General features: G+C 42.9%; 1 protein-coding gene and 1 pseudogene across 2 annotated transcripts in view; both read left to right on the top strand.

The window, feature by feature from the left end:
- Positions 1–1,598: 1,598 nt before the first annotated feature.
- HOOK1 (hook microtubule tethering protein 1) overlaps positions 1,599–15,678 on the top strand; it is a 61,288-nt gene continuing 47,208 nt past the window's right edge. The window contains exons 1-3 of one of the 2 annotated variants that reach the window (XM_008265171.4): positions 1,599–1,615; positions 1,873–2,052; positions 9,698–9,783. In XM_008265171.4, the coding sequence (XP_008263393.1) occupies positions 1,954–2,052; positions 9,698–9,783 (185 nt within the window). In that variant the 5' untranslated portion in view covers positions 1,599–1,615; positions 1,873–1,953. Of the gene's footprint in view, positions 1,616–1,708; positions 2,053–9,697; positions 9,784–15,678 lie in introns of those variants that run through there. The other variant, XM_002715582.5, reaches the window with a different exon arrangement.
- On the top strand, positions 12,227–13,086 carry LOC138850642 (U2 small nuclear ribonucleoprotein B'' pseudogene; annotated as a pseudogene).

Genomic DNA, 15,678 nt, shown 5'->3' with positions numbered 1-15,678 from the left:
CCGCAGGCGGAGGATTAGCACTGGCCCAATTTTTTCTTTTTTCTAAATACTTGCTGCAGTTGCCTATGGAAATACACTTCACTCTTCTTAACATTATCTTTTTACTATTTCAGTAATTTATATTTTGTGCCTAACTTTTTCATATTTGTTTGCTTTTTGGCCATTTTTTCTTCTGAATTCCTTGATAAAAGTTGTTCGGGTATTTTCCCCCTGATCAAGTATCATAAAGAGAACGGGGTGTCCTTCCTCGAGGAATCCAGGTTAACGCAGTTGCTCCCTCCAGTTTCTCAACTATTTAATTTGAACAGTTCTGTCATCTGCAGCTCTCATATGTTTATATCTATGATCATTGTATCTCAAATTTGCAGAATTGACCACGCGCTACTTACATGATATTTATAATCTATGATTACATTTTAGGTACAATGATTTTAGGAACATAGAGGTTGAGGTCCTCAGGAGAACGCTTAAGGCAATGAAGTCAAGATTCAGACCGGGTCTTCAATTCCTACATATTGTAGCCTTCGCTAAGTCGCATTATCATCGTCCCCGGAGCCCGGAATATAAGGTAACTTCAAACAGGTTAAGAAACTCTGGGAACAGAGTCGAGGCAGCCAGTAACACATGCATACCCTGTATTTTTAGAACGAGACATTACGTTTGGGGGCCTTTGAGTCACACATCTATGTCTAAATATACAAACGCAGCAGGATAAACGAGCCAGCTGTGTTTCCACGCAGCGCACGAATTGATGAGTTTATGAATGACTGCAGTGATGGGACCCAACGGCAAGACTAAGAATATTCTAACCCATTTTAATAACCCAAGCCATCTGATTGCCTCCGAGAGCTTCCTATTCTACGCCACCTCCTCCGCTCCCAACCATCTCAGAAAAGACGGATTCTCAGCTGCCGGAGGAAAATGAGTATATTGATATGTTCCACGTTTTTGAAACTGACAGCATTTCGTTTTTCAGTCTGCTTGAAAACGGTCCTTTTTGTCCCATTTAAAGCCAACGTACTGCTCTCCGGGACCTCGTGCAGACCTCTCCTAGTAGCATTTACATATGTCCTTGTCCCTGGGAACGTTTCTTTGGCGCTCCTTTAAATTAAAACATTCAGCAAGCACTTGGGAGAAAACCAGCTCTTCCTTCTTCAAGGGTTTTAACACACGGATAGGATGGACTTCTGAAGACGTTATGGAACCAGAGCGTGGGCCTGCACAGGTAGAACCAGGAGCTGTACTACCGGGACTCAACAGGCGGGAAAAGACCTGAACCCCGCCGGGACCTGCAGCCCCTACTGCCACCTGGAGTGGTGCGAAGCCTCAGCCCCGCCAACGCCCCGCAGCGCACGCGCGCTCGCCGCCCCCGCAGGCCACCTCAGGCTCGCGCCGCCCCCGCCCTCAGTGCACCTGCCAGGTCACAAACCTCCACACCCCCGCTCTAGCTCCCTCCCGGAGCCTCAGGCTTGTCTCGCGTTGATTGGCCGGAGCCCACGAGGGCCCGTCCAATCAGCAACCCGTCCCGCTCAACCTATTCCCGCTCTTCCCGCCTCCGCCCGCCCCGCCCGCCCCGCCCGGCTACCTACCTTCTTTGTGACTGGTGCGCGCACAGGTCACTCAGTGCGGCGGGGCGAGGTGTGGGGAGCGGGCAGGAGGCAGGCGGAGGGGCGGGGAGGGGAGGGGGGGCGGGGGCGGGGCCCAGGTGCTGCGCGGCGCGGACAGGGCCCAGACAGGGGAGGGGGCGGACGCGGGCGCGAGGCGGGGGCAGTGAGGAGGGGGTTACGCCGGCGACGTCGGCAGCGTGAGGCTTAGCGCGTGAGCGGCGCCGGCGCGGGGCCTGGCGAGCGAGCTTCCGCGGTGGGTGAGCAGGTCGTCGACGCGGGCTCCTGGAGGAGCGCGGGTAGGCGGGAGCTGTCGCTGTCAGCGGCGGAGTCGACGGCGGCCCGAGCCATGGAGGAGACGCAGCCGCCACCGCAGCCCGAGCTGCCGCTCTGCGACAGCCTCATGATCTGGGTGAGTGAGAAGCGGCGAGGGCCCGGCTCCCGCCAGGTGAGCCCGCGGAGGAGCTGGGGCCACCTGCGCAGCCGCCTCCCGGCGCCCTTGAACGCCGGGGTGCCACCTGCGGGCCGCGGGGCAGGTGTGTGCGCGTGGGGTCTGCGCCGGGGGATGCAGGGGGCGAGCCGGAAGGTGGAGGCTGGGGGCCTAGGGGGAGCGTGGGATCCAGATGGTGTCCTTAACAGCTGTGCAGGAGCCGCGCGCCCATCCCCTCTTCTCCGCCTGCCCCGGCCCGAAGTCCGGACTTTGCGGACCGCTGACTCCCTCGCCCTCCATCTGCTTGATGGCTTCCCGTTAGGGACCTTTTGTGCCTCTTGGGAGTGAAGACCTCTGAGACCTGGCCATGCACCCGCTGCCACCTTGCCCTGATTGGACACAGGTGGCCAGGAGGGGGCTGGCTGTTTCCAATATCGGATGGCTGCTCTTCCAGGACACTAAGACATCCGATTTTGGAGAAGTCGCTTAGAAGAGGTGTTCCCACGGATTTCCTGTGAGGAGAAAGCGCTGTGTTGGGAGTGGGAGTCTGTTTTCCCTTTTTCTCATTGCCACTTCTCTATTCCCCCCCCCCCGCCCCCAAAGGACAGCGTTTTCTGGAAAGAAAAGAAATTGGCGTCTTTGTTTACATTTTTCCTGTCAAGTGTTTTTGTTCAGTTCTGCTGGACTTTGGCCAGGCAGCTCTGTCCCCAGATTTTTCGGCATTTCAGTCAAAGTGACATCTCACCTTCTGGAGTTGCCTAACAGAGAGTTGTTATCCAGGTGTGGTTCTTAACCTGTGTTGGGCAAGGATGGTGCGGGGTGGTCCACAGGTGCTGTGGATGATGCTGGTCCCCAAACCAGTTGTTTCCCTGTGTGCAGGGAGTGTGTGCAGAATGGAATGTAAGCAGACCAGACCAGGAGGTGGCCATGGGGTGATGAGATGCCCCAGTGATCTGCTAATGCTTCTAATTCCAAAGACTGGAACATCTGGGAGGATTCTGAGAGCATATGAAGTCTCTTGAAATAACCGTGATTTAAAGAAACTTTTATACTAAGGAAGGAAACAACTTTTGCTTTAAGTGGAATGCAGAAATCTAGAGTGCCTGAATTAAGCAGTTAGCTAACTTCATCTGTATTTTCGTTTAAAAGTGCCTGAATTAAGCAGTTAGCTAACTTCATCTGTATTTTCGTTTAAAAGAATTATTGGCCTTTAGACGCTTTTTTTAATGCTATCGTGAAACAAGACAGCGTTATTTTTAATGATCTGTTTTGATAAAATAAGTGCCTAATTAAAGGCTGCATCCTAATCTGTTACATTGTTGCTCTGAACGTCTGATGAAGTAAACTTAGTCTTTATGATGTCAGTGACTTACCTGTGAGGATGTGGAGAAGCACAGGGTATTGAATTCTGTTCAGTATGTTTACATGTTGTGTTTTGGTGTCCGTTCTTTCACTGCTTCTTTATTGACTTCTACCTTATGCTAAGCTGTGAGGAAGATACGTCGGTTTTAATAGCAGTGGTAGGCAGAGTTGTGTATAATTAAAATGCAAGGTAAAATTCCTTAAAGCCAGCATAAACGTTATGAACCGAATGACAAGGAATTACAGATACAGGGACAGATGGTAATCTCTAGCCCTCTCTGCGGGCACTGTGCACCGGGGAGAAAATTGACCTTGCAGGCTGCTGCCTCTGCTAGTGCTGCTGTTGACCAACGCAGCCTTTCCCCTAACATGGTCCAGCCTTGTGAGTAAGAATAAGCAGGCAGTGCCTCTCCCATTCCTCTTGGCAGTTTCATAGGTACTGTGTTAGCGATGCTTTTCTCCTCGGACAAACGGCCACCTTGTCTTTGGCACTGGCTTTAAAGAGTCCATCTCTTCTGTCTTTTCTAGAGCGTTGCTCTATCATTTTATTCCCTATCTGTATAGGTAACTTCTTTTACTCCACTGTCTCTGTCCTTTCTACATATATACTTACTCAAATCATCCTCATTTAAAAAAAGAGCAAGTATAAGTCAACAACAGGAGTCAGTGTGCACTTACTCGCCATGTAGGATCTCTGTCCTTAATATGTTGTGCTATGAGAATTAATGGTAAAACTAATCTTCAAACAGTGCTTTATACTTTGTGTATCTGTGTGGGTGCAAACTGTTGAAATCTTTACTTAGTATATACCAAGTTGATCTTATGTATATAAAGATAATTAAAAATGAATCTAAATGAAGAATGGAATGGGAAAGGGAGTAGGAGATGGGATGGTTTGCTGGTGGGAGGGTGGTTATGGGGGGAAAATGCTATAATCCAGAAGTTGTACTTTCAAAATTTATGTTTATTAAAATTTTCTAAAAAATAAATAAAATAAAAAAATCATTACATTAAAAAAAAAAGAACAAGTAGCTACCATTTCATATTAAAACCACAGTGTTTCCCTGCCCCGCCACAGTGAAGTTTCTTGAGTTTTTCATAGTGCTTTGTACTTCCTTAACTCGCGTTCACTCCTGATTCTTTTTCAGAGTCATTCACTTCATTACCAGTTTCCTAAATCCCGTCTAACATATTGTTCTCTTACTGGATGGTTCCTTCATGAAATTCTTGTCTGTGTTGGTTCCCAGGCACCTGTCTCTTGGCTTTACTTCTTTAGATGATTTCCACTGAACATTATGTTTATTTGTTTTTCCATTGCTAACTGCTAAACGTTTGACCTTACCTCACATATCCAACTTTCTCCAAATTCACTTCACGTCGCATTCCTTATGCCCACCATGCTGCACTTACTTATTTTTCCTTGAAAAAGCTAAGCTTTTAAAAATACCCTTGGTATTTTCTAACTTCTCTTCCTTCCACCTAAAATATTCTGCTTTTAGTTCTTCCGGTGGCTACTTGCATCCGACCATTCTGGTCCTGAGTCTGCTGTTGCCTCTGCTGGACTCTGGTTGCTCTTTCTGGAGTAGGGACCTACCTACCTGTTCCTCACCCCATCCCAGCTGCCTTCTGTCAGCCTCCTTCTGTCATGTCTGGAACACTTTACACTTTCTGAGGCTATTCAGTTTGCTGCTTGGATCAGGGCCCTGCCTGACCTATTTTCTACTCTGTCTCTACGATGGAGAACACTAACCAGGATCTCTGATACGGCAATGAATCAGAGTGGAGATACGAAAGACCATTGCTTGGTGTTGACCCTCAGTCTAGTGTTTTACCATTAATATCATATAACTGTAAGTCCTTATAGAAACCTGGGAGTGAATTTTTAACTGACTCACACGATTGATGGATTTCAGCAAGTAGAAATGAGAAGGGAGTGAATTTTCTAAACAGAAGAACCACTGGCTGTACTGATGATCTCCTTTGTCAACTAAAGGGAGGTGATGGGACATGATATATAGTTGTCAGCTTATCCTTGGCCCATTAATATGCTCCCTAACATATTTTATGTGTTGAAGAGATGTAGGAGATCTAAGATTTCAAATTTTGGGGCCAAATAATGGAGATGAGAAGACAGTTTTGGTTGTAACTCCATTCTTTCAGTACCAGGAGGAAAAGGAGTCAACATTAAAAGAAAGAGAAATTGCCAAGAAATCTTGGTTAGGTAGAGGACTACATCTTTTAGCACTTTTTAAAAAAAGTATTGTATGATTTGGAACTCTTATTAACATAATTAGTTCTTAGAAATGTTGTACTGGGGGCTGGCGCAGTGGTGTAGTGGGTAAAGCTGCCGCCTACAGTGTTGGCATCCCATATGGGCACTGGTTTGAGTTCCAGCTGCTCTACTTCCAATCCAGCTCTCTACTACGGCCTGGGAAAGCAGTAGATGATGGCCCAAGTGCTTGGGCTCCTGCGCCCACATGAAAGACCCTGAAGAAGCTCCTGGCTTCGGATCGGCGCAGCTCCGGCCATTGTGGTCATTTGGGGAGTGAACTAGCGGATGGAAGACCTCTCTTTCTCTCTTTCTCTGTCTCTGCCTCTCTGTAACCCTGTCTTTCAAATAAATAAATCTTAAAAAAAAAAATAAAAAGAATGTTGTACTGCTCCTTAGATAATTCGTGGTTAAAGAATAAAAATGTCCATCATTTACAGGACAGGGATTGTATGATGAAATATTTGAAGATAAATTTCTTATAGTGTCTATTTGTTTTTACCTACCTGAAAGAGAGAAAGAGATCTTCCACTGGCTGTTTTACTCCCCCAAATATCCACAACAGCCAGGGTGGGGCCAGGCCAAAACCCGGAGCCCTGAAGTTCTTCTGGGCCACTCATGTAGGTGTCAGGGGTCTAAACACTTGAGTCACCATCTGCTGTCTCCATGGATGCATTAGCAGGAAGCTGAATTAGAAGAAGAGGATCCAGGACTTGATCCCAGGCACTCTGATATGGGATGTAGGCATCCCAAGTGGTGGCCTCATCTATTGCACCACAATACTGACCTCTGTATGAAGATGGATTTAATTCTTCCTGTTAGTTCTGTAACACTGGGAGTGTATTGGTATCTTGGGACTTTGGACATTAAAATTACAGCGTTGGGCCATATATTTTTTAGTCAGTTTCTTGGTTCCTGCATTCTCTGAATTTGATAAGCAGATGAAGGAAAGCATATTAACAAATATATACTCAAATTAAGAAAATTGTTAAAGGCTGAATTTTTTTTTTTAAATTTTTTATTTCTTTGAAAGAGAGAGAGAGACATACAGACAGAGAGCTCTGCATCTGCAGTTCACTCCTCAAAAGCCCATAGTGGCTGGGTTTGGGCCAGGCTGAAGCTAGAAGGCCACACTCAATCCGGATCTCCCACATGTGTTGGATGGGCCCATGGTTGTCATCTGCTGCCTCCCAGGGTGCACATTGGCAGCAAGTTGGAATGGGCAGCCTGCAGTCAAAGCCGGGCACTTTTATGTGGGATGTGGGCATCCCAAGTGGCAGCTTTACCTTCGTGGCAAATGAATGCCCCGTCAAATGTTCACTCTAAAGATGTTTCTCCAAAGGTTTTAAAACTCAGTGCTTGTCTCTGAAATGAGGAGCTAGAAAGGAAACTATCTAGAGAAAGTTGAACCAGGATTGAGTTTTTTGTTAGCTATCAGATGTGAAACCCCTTTCTTCCTTGATTCCTGTGACATTTGTAATGAAACAGTTGAGGAACAGCATCTCCCCAATTTTGTATTTTTCCTTATTTGAAAATAAAGAAGAAAGTAGCAGGATAACTTGCAAGATACCTGTGTTTAATGATGGACTCCTCAGGAAACCCTGGCTGTCTGGGTCGCTCTCTAAAAAGACTTCTGCTTCTCCACCTCTGGGAAGAGTAGTGGGAAAGAATGTTTGCTTTTGTCCTTCTGATTTGGCCCAGTTCCCTGCACCGGGCTTTTAAAATTTATTCACTGTTCTTGAGTAGAAAGCCTTTCAATTTTGCCAAGCAAAATGACATTCTCTGTTGTCTAATTTGCAGCTGTTTTAAGAACTTCTAAGACGTTGCATTCTCCATGGCTCTGAGGAGGAGACATTGATCTTAACCAGAGCATAGTCAGCAAAGAGGCAACTCCGTATGCATCGTTGTTATTTTGCCTAATACCGTGTGCCTCTAAAATTGTCTTTTTAAAGCCATGAATTTTGAAAAAAAGTTAGAAAAGTTGTGACAGTTAAACATAACTTTTAAGTTACACATTAAAGTTAACGTGTGGAAGTGTTGAAAAGTAGGAGACAGTTTATTTTCCTGTTACAGATGCCGTGATCCTGAGGTTTCTCTTCCCTGTACCTCCACCCAGCTGCAGAACCTTTCTTATTTTGTATTTTAATTATTCCTGAATTCATCTTGTTCTCTCAGTCAGCATGGTGCTAACCACCTCTAAGCTGTCTGTTTTTCCAGTGTGAACATCGCAGGAGCGTTCTACCTGGTCTCCCTGTCTCATGCATGAAGCTCCTCTGTCACTGTTCCTCTCCCAAAATAAAGCAAGATATCACTCTCTCCCGTATTACCCTGTAATGATTTTTCATCACCCAGAGCAGCGGTTCCCCCAAATTGATGTGCATAAGAATCACTTGGGGGTTTTCTGATTTGTCTGGAGACTGTTACATGTTTTTTCTCCATGCCACACTTTGAGAAACCCTAGCTAACGAATCTTGTTAGCTAGTGTGCTCACAACTCTGGATCTGACACCGTATGCCAGGCGCTGACCTGATGTGCATGCTATTGCATCAATGCTCCCAACCGACTTGTGAGATAGAAACTGTTCCCCTGTTTCCCATTATACACTGATGCTGTTAAGGATTAAAGTTGTCCAGGCTTATTATGGAACTCCAGCTCCCTGATCCCTGCCTGTACACTTAATACCCTTTACTGTCGCCCCTTCCCCAGACTTTACATTGCAAATCCAAAAACACTGAACTGCATATTCGATAAACATACCATCTCTTCTGATGGGTCTGTGCTTTTGTCACTTTCATGTTTTCTGAAGCTTTCTTCCCCCAGTCCTTTCTTAGAAAGTATGCTGGTCCTCCCTCAAGACCTTCCATCCAGGAATCCACCAAGAAGTGTTTACAAAATGCAAAGTCTAGTTATATTCATTGACTCTCCTAATATTTTCAGAATATTTTGTGCCCATTACATTCACAACACTTACATGAGACTTTCTGTCTAGAAATTGTCTTTTTTGTCTCACCACTCGATTGAAGGTAAAAATCTAGTAATTTTCCTTTGTAATCCCATCTAGTCCATGGTATATAGCATATGTACTATACAGTGTTAGAGTTCAATAAAGTATCTCTGGATTTCAGAAGTAATTTTGGCTACATTTAGTCATTCTTTGGTCTTATATTAGTATAATGGAGACAGATTTGTAGAGTCTTAACCATTAAAGATGAATTATGATGGGAGAGAATTTTACTGGGTTAAGGCAGTTAAGTGCTGAACTAAGGAATTAAAAGTGAATAGGATAAGGCACTTTAGACTTCACTGACCTTTGCTTTTCTACCAAATAATGTGAGTGAAATTTTAACTAGTGAATGTTCTTCTAAATAGAGACAAAATGCAACTGCATTTCCACACCGGGGTTTTTATTATTCTGAAGTTATGAACTGCTTCAAACATGGCCTCCATGTGCTCTAGCTTAGGCATGATTCTTTGAAATGTTTAGTTTTAATTTTTATAAAAATATTTCACAGCCATAGACACATGCTAGTGTAGTTTCATTTGTCTGGCAGGATCTGCATTTAAAGGAAACAGAACAGTGTTGGTTGCTTTCCATTTGTTTGTCTGGTAATGCTACCCTGTGGGTATAAAGAAGCATTCAGGGGGCCGGCGCTGTGGCTCACTTGGTTGATCCTCCGCCTGCGGCACTGGTATCCTGTATGGGCGCCGGGTTCTAGTCCTGGTTGGGGCACTGGTACTTGTCCCAGTTGCTCCTCTTCCAGTCCAGCTCTGCTGTGGCCGGGAGGGCAGTGGAGGATGGCCCGGGTGCTTGGGCCCCTGCTCCCGCATGGGAGACCAGGAGGAAGCACCTGGCTTCGGATTGACGCAGTGACGGCCGTGGTGGCCATTTGGGAGTGAACCAGCGGAGGGGAGGACCTTTCTCTCTGTCTCTCTTTCACTGTCTATCAGTCAAATAAATAAATAAATAAATAAATAAAAATTTCTAAAAAAAAACCAAGAAGCATTCAGGTTATTTGCTTTGTGTCATTTCAGCTGCAGACATTCAAGACTGCCTCACCTTGTCAAGATGTGAAACAGCTGACTAATGGAGTTGCCATGGCACAAGTTCTTCACCAAATGTGAGTGCTGGTCTAACTCGGTTTGAAAAGAATTGCAAATCCAATACCAAGGAAGAAAACTTAGACTTGTATCCTAAGGGTTATTGAAACTTTATCCTATTCAGTGGCACTATCCTGACATATGGTACTAAGGCATTCTTGCAACTGAGGAACAAAGAAAGTTTACCACCTAATTATTCCTTGCTTGTTCATAGAAGTGCATTTTAACTGAGTGATTAGGATGCTTATTCAAGAGGTTTCGTATTAATTTGTTCGGGGTATGTTCATAAGATCATAGCAACCGTGAAAAAAAAACCAGGTTAAATAAATGATCCAGTTGCTTATGATGTTCCTCACCCCCGTTGTAATATTGCCATGTGAAGGTGTCAGTGCATGAAATTCTTATCTTAGAGGTTCTTGAAGCATAAAATAACTGGATTTGGAAAAATATTAAATTTTAAAATCTATTTTGGACTAATAGTAGTAATTTGTAAGTCTACCAATAGTGAAATGGTGAATGAGTGAAATTTGCAGTCACAGATGCTGGGGAACCTTAACTAATAAAGTTCTGTTTTAGTAGACCCACTTTATATAATTATACCAAAAGCTCCTAAATACATTGCTTCTAATATTTGCAAAGCATTGTACAAAGATTAGGGTTGTGGTATATTATATGAGTTACATGTTTAGTAGGACAAGCAAGACTAATCTGTATTCAAAATTAATAATTAGATTTATTGTAGCTTACTTTGGGACCAGAATCTCTTTTTAATCTGCTTCATTGTTTTATAGCTAGAGATTGTTTATTTAATCATTTTCTTTGAATATTTGCCATGATTGCCCTTGAAAACTCTGTAGAAGGATTAAAAAAGTCTGTACCATTCTTAGAAAAACAACTTAAAATTATATTAAAATGCCAGTTACTTGCAATCTTCCAGATAACCTAATTTGAATAGTTGGATTTTTATGAATAAGTGGAGATTAACCCTTCAATCAACGGATTTCACCGTTTGCCTCTGGGGTAGGCGGCATGCCTTATGCCTTACTTCCCTGCCTTTTTTTTTTTTTTTTTTTTTTTTTTTTTTTTTTTTTAGATTTACTTATATGTTTGAAAGGCACAGTTACAGAGAAATGAGGAGAGACAGAAAGAGGTCTTCCATCTGCAGTTTTACTCCCCAGAAGGCCACAACAGAGCTTCATCCAGATCTCTCAATGAGTGCAGGGGCCCAAGCAACCATTTGGGCCATCTTCCACTGCTTTCCTGGATACATCAGCAGGAACTGGATTGGCAGTGGAATGGCTGGCACTTGTCCTAATGCCATATGGGATGCTGGCGTCATAGGCAGCAGCTTAACCTGTTACACGACAATGCCAGCCCTTCCCCTGCTTTCTTAAAAATCTTTCTTAAATGTTTATTTATACTTTAATTGGTTTTATATTTAATTGGTCAAAGTCAAGCATTTTGAACATGGTCGTTTTTTGATGACTTGGGAAACTTGTCATTGATTTTTGTCATTAGAATGTGTACCTTGCCGTCATCTCATTGAGATGTGTTGTAGGTATTGGTGTAGATGCAGCCACGTTATGGTTGATGTGGATGTAAGATGTCATTTCTCTGTGTTTTGGTGGGCTTTAGTAGCCTATTACTGCTCTCTATCAAAGAGACTTGTTTTCACCCTGATGAGATGCCTGTGACTCTTTTATCTGTACTGAGCACTGTACGTGTTGTTTCAAATACAGTCGGGTGGATTGTAGCTCAGCTCCTTTCTTTTAGCTAACTCATTTTTCTACAATCTGTTGGATTCTGCTGTTGCTGCCTGTCCACTCTCTGCTTTTTTCTGTCCTCTCTTGTCTCTTACTGTCTTCCATTAGCTATTCCATAGGAAAATTAAAATAGGCAGCAAATCATTAAACCTTTTTTCTTCATTAAACAAATGACTGGTTGCTTAAAATTGGGCTCAAGTCTCTCTTTTTTCCTGCATTAGACTGTTTATACACATTCTTGGGCATTGAAGCCTCCTTACCATCTAAGGACCACTTATATTTTCCTTTTGCTTTTTTTTTTTTTAAAGATTTATTTATTTTTAAGGGCAGAGGGACAGACAGAGATAAAGGAAAAGATCTTATCCACTCCCTAAATGGCCACAACTGCCAGGGCTTATCTAGGCCAGTCAGGAGCCTATGACTCTATACGGGTGTCCCATGTAGGTGGCAGGAGCCCAAGCACTTGGGCCATCCTCCACTACTTTCCCAGGTGCATCAGCAAACTGCTGCATAGAAGTGGAGCATCCAGGACTTGCACCAGCACTCTGACGTTGGATGCCAGCATTGCAAGCAGAAGCTTAACTGCTGTGCCACAAGGCTGGCCCCTACATTCCTTTTCAATACTCTTCCAGTTTTAAAGCTCGTTGGAAATCTGAATCCTGAGTAGTGATACTTAAAAATTTTCCCTTAATTGGGCTCGTGGGAACGGCGTAGGCCTCCGGCTATTTGAACATTTTAACTCAGACATGGATATCAGACCAAATCATACAATTTATATTAATAATATGAATGACAAAATTAAAAAAGAAGAATTGAAGAGATCCCTGTATGCCCTATTTTCTCAGTTTGGCCATGTGGTAGATATTGTGGCTTTAAAGACCATGAAGATGAGAGGGCAGGCCTTTGTTATTTTTAAGGAACTGGGCTCATCCACAAATGCTTTGAGACAGTTACAAGGATTTCCATTTTATGGTAAACCAATGTGAATCCAGTATGCAAAAACAGATTCTGATATAATATCCAAGATGCGTGGCACATTTGCTGACAAAGAAAAGAAAAAAGAAAAGAAGAAAGCCAAAACTGTGGAACAGGCTGCAGCAGCTGCTAACAAAAAGCCTGGTCAGGTAATACCAAATTCAGCTAATAACCAAGCAAATTCAACACCAAATCCTCAGGTCCCTGATTACCCTCCAAACTATATTTTATTCCTTAATAACTTACCAGAAGAGACTAATGAGATGATGTTATCCATGCTGTTTAATCAGTTCCCTGGTTTTAAGGAAGTACGTTTGGTACCTGGGAGGCATGACATTGCTTTCGTTGAATTTGAAAATGATGGGCAGGCTGGAGCCGCCAGGGATGCTTTACAAGGGTTTAAGATCACACCATCCCATGTCATGAAGATCACCTATGCCAAGAAATAATGTGTGGGATGGTCACCTCTTAAGGACATGGCTTTATTTATAGTGTTTGTGTTGGTAACATTATGGGAGGGAGTGAGATTTTTGTGAAGGACTTAAAAAATAATGTAGTCTTTCTTTAGCCTTAGTGAACTCTGAAATATGAACGCCTTAATTTTGTATAATAAACTTTTATTTGTATTCTGTATAAAAAAAAAAAAATTTCCCTTAATTGGATCAGTGCCATCATACTGTTAAAAGGATTTACCATAATTCTTTGAATATTTCAAAGTCTTTTTTGTATATTACAGTTTATAAAATATTGCATAGGGCAATGGTGAATCCTGACAAGTCACATAAAAGTTGTTATTTAAGAAGGGAAAAATCTACTTTTTAAGGCACTAGGAAAATGTAACCAATAAGTCTTTCCTTGTTTACTGAAGGCAGATAGGCTTCTAAATAATTAGGGAAAGTGGTGTCCAAACTATCTGACATACACATGAATCACAGAGTTGTTGCTAGGGTTCTACAATTCCTCAATTACCTTGGGATGTATAATATGGAGTTGTCTTTTCAAATGTATGGAGAAGCTGCTGTTATAAAAACAGATGGTGGGTGGGCAACAAGTGGTTCCAGAGCTGTCCTGACAAAAGTACCAGACTTGGGGGCCTGAAACAGCAAAAATTCCCTCACAGGACATTGGCCTGTGCTCCCTCCAGAGCTCCTAGGAAAGGACGCCTCCTTTCCATCTCCTGCTGCTGGTAGCCCGGGCTTTCCATTGTTTGTGCAGTGCAACTCAGATCTGTCTCTGTTCTAATGAGGCCTTCTGGCCTCTGTATTTGTAACTACGTCTCTTCTCTTACATAAGGGCATCAGAGGCATTGGGGTAGAGCCATCCAAATTCAGTACGAATTCATTTTACTTTGATTAGATCTGAAGACCCTGTTCCCAAATAAGATCACATTCAAAGAGACCATGGGTTTGGACTTTTGGGGGGATGAGATTCAACCCACAGCAGCTCTAAATAGTGCATGCCACTTCCCCAAAAGACAGCTTGGTCGTTTTAAGCACCAGATAATGTCTATACTTGTTTCTGTTGTTTTGGGCTAGATTTTTTGCTTTTAACAAGGGGAAGAAGAGCGAGACAGAAGATTGAATATTCAGATACCTCAAGCATCATAAGTTTCCTTGTTTATTTGTTGAGCAGATATGTGAATATTTAAAATGATAAACTATGATTATTTAGTATGTGAATATTTACTAAATGTCAGACATAGTTGTGTACCCCACAGATGTCATTTCATTTAATCTCTGTTACTCTATTAGGTAGATGTTATTGTTACCCTTAATTTATACACAGAGACAGAGTTGTAGAGCAGTGATAATGCTTTCAGAAAGTCAAATAATGAGTAAATAGCAAAGCCGGGGACCTATTATCAACTTGGTCTGATTCCAAAGCCACTGCTCTCGGTCAGCTGTCATCATTAAAATCCATATTCTGGGGCCGTTGCTGTGGCGTAGCAAGTGGAGCCACCACCTGAAGTGCCGGCATCCCATATGGGTGCTGGTTTGAGTCCCGGCTGCTCCACTTCCCATCCAGCTCTCTGCTGTAGCCTGGGAAAGCAGTAGAAGATGGTCCAAGTGCTTGGGCCCCTGCACCCATGTGGGAGAACCCGAGGAAGTTTCTGACTTCTGGCTTAGGATCTGCACAGCTCCAGCCGTTGCGGCCGGTTGGGGAGTGGACCAGAGGATGAAAGACCTCTCTCTGTCTCTGTCTCTGTCTCTCCTTCTCTCTTTGTAGCTCTGACTTTCAACTAAATAAATAAATCTTTAAAAAAAAAATCCATATATTGAACCCCTCCTGATAGGCTTTTACTTAAGAACATTAATAAAAATTAAAGTCCAGATGTGCATATCCAAAGTACAGATCACAGTTTTATGTGTTTGGCAAAGAAGTATTTTTGATTACTAAGAATAGTCTCAAGGTGTCCATTGAAACAACACAGCTGTGTTGTTTCTAGTAACCAGTAGGTATTAGTTATTCAGGGAATGTAGTTGGTAAAATTGTTAAAAATAAACACCACGGATGGAATTGAAAACATAGTCATGTAGTGTTTTTTAGCTTTATTGGGAAATAATTGGGGAACTGGCATTTTGGTGTAACAGATTAAGTCGCCGCTTGCAGCACTAGTATCTTATAAGGATGCTGGTTTGAGTCCCAGCTACTCCACTTGCAGTCCAGCTCCCTGCTGATGCACGCATAAATAAATATTCTAAAAGATAAAAAATTTATTTTAAAAATATAATTGGGCCATATTTATTAGTCCTGTGTTCCTCTTCTTGCTTGATATTCTGTGAATGTCATTGACATTCTGAAAAATAGAGGTCAAGTGTCTAGTTCAGGCATGTAGATATGGCAGTACAAAAGAGAAAAGATATGCCCAGAGATTTCTGAATTGAATATCAAGTTTAATAGTGGGAAACATTGACTGTCATCATAATTGTTTGAGAAGGTTGATTCTGTTTATAAGAAAAACAAAAACAGGGCATACATTCTCATCAAGAAGTTATAAAGTATTTCTCAGGGCTAAGGTTGATTTGGGACAGAAAGAAGACAAGGAAAAATGCAAGATAAAAAAAGAGGCATTATCTCAGAAAAACTGGGTGAGGGAATAGATTAGATCCAGTTTCTGAAGGTAATTACAGACATAGTCATATACGTAGTCTTTTATGACCAGAAGACTGGTGTAGA

Source organism: Oryctolagus cuniculus, chromosome 7 (assembly GCF_964237555.1).
Source record: "Oryctolagus cuniculus chromosome 7, mOryCun1.1, whole genome shotgun sequence".
Lineage (NCBI taxonomy): Eukaryota > Metazoa > Chordata > Mammalia > Lagomorpha > Leporidae > Oryctolagus > Oryctolagus cuniculus.
The sequence above is the reverse complement of the archived record's forward strand: the minus strand, read 5'-3'. Positions and strand labels throughout refer to the sequence as shown.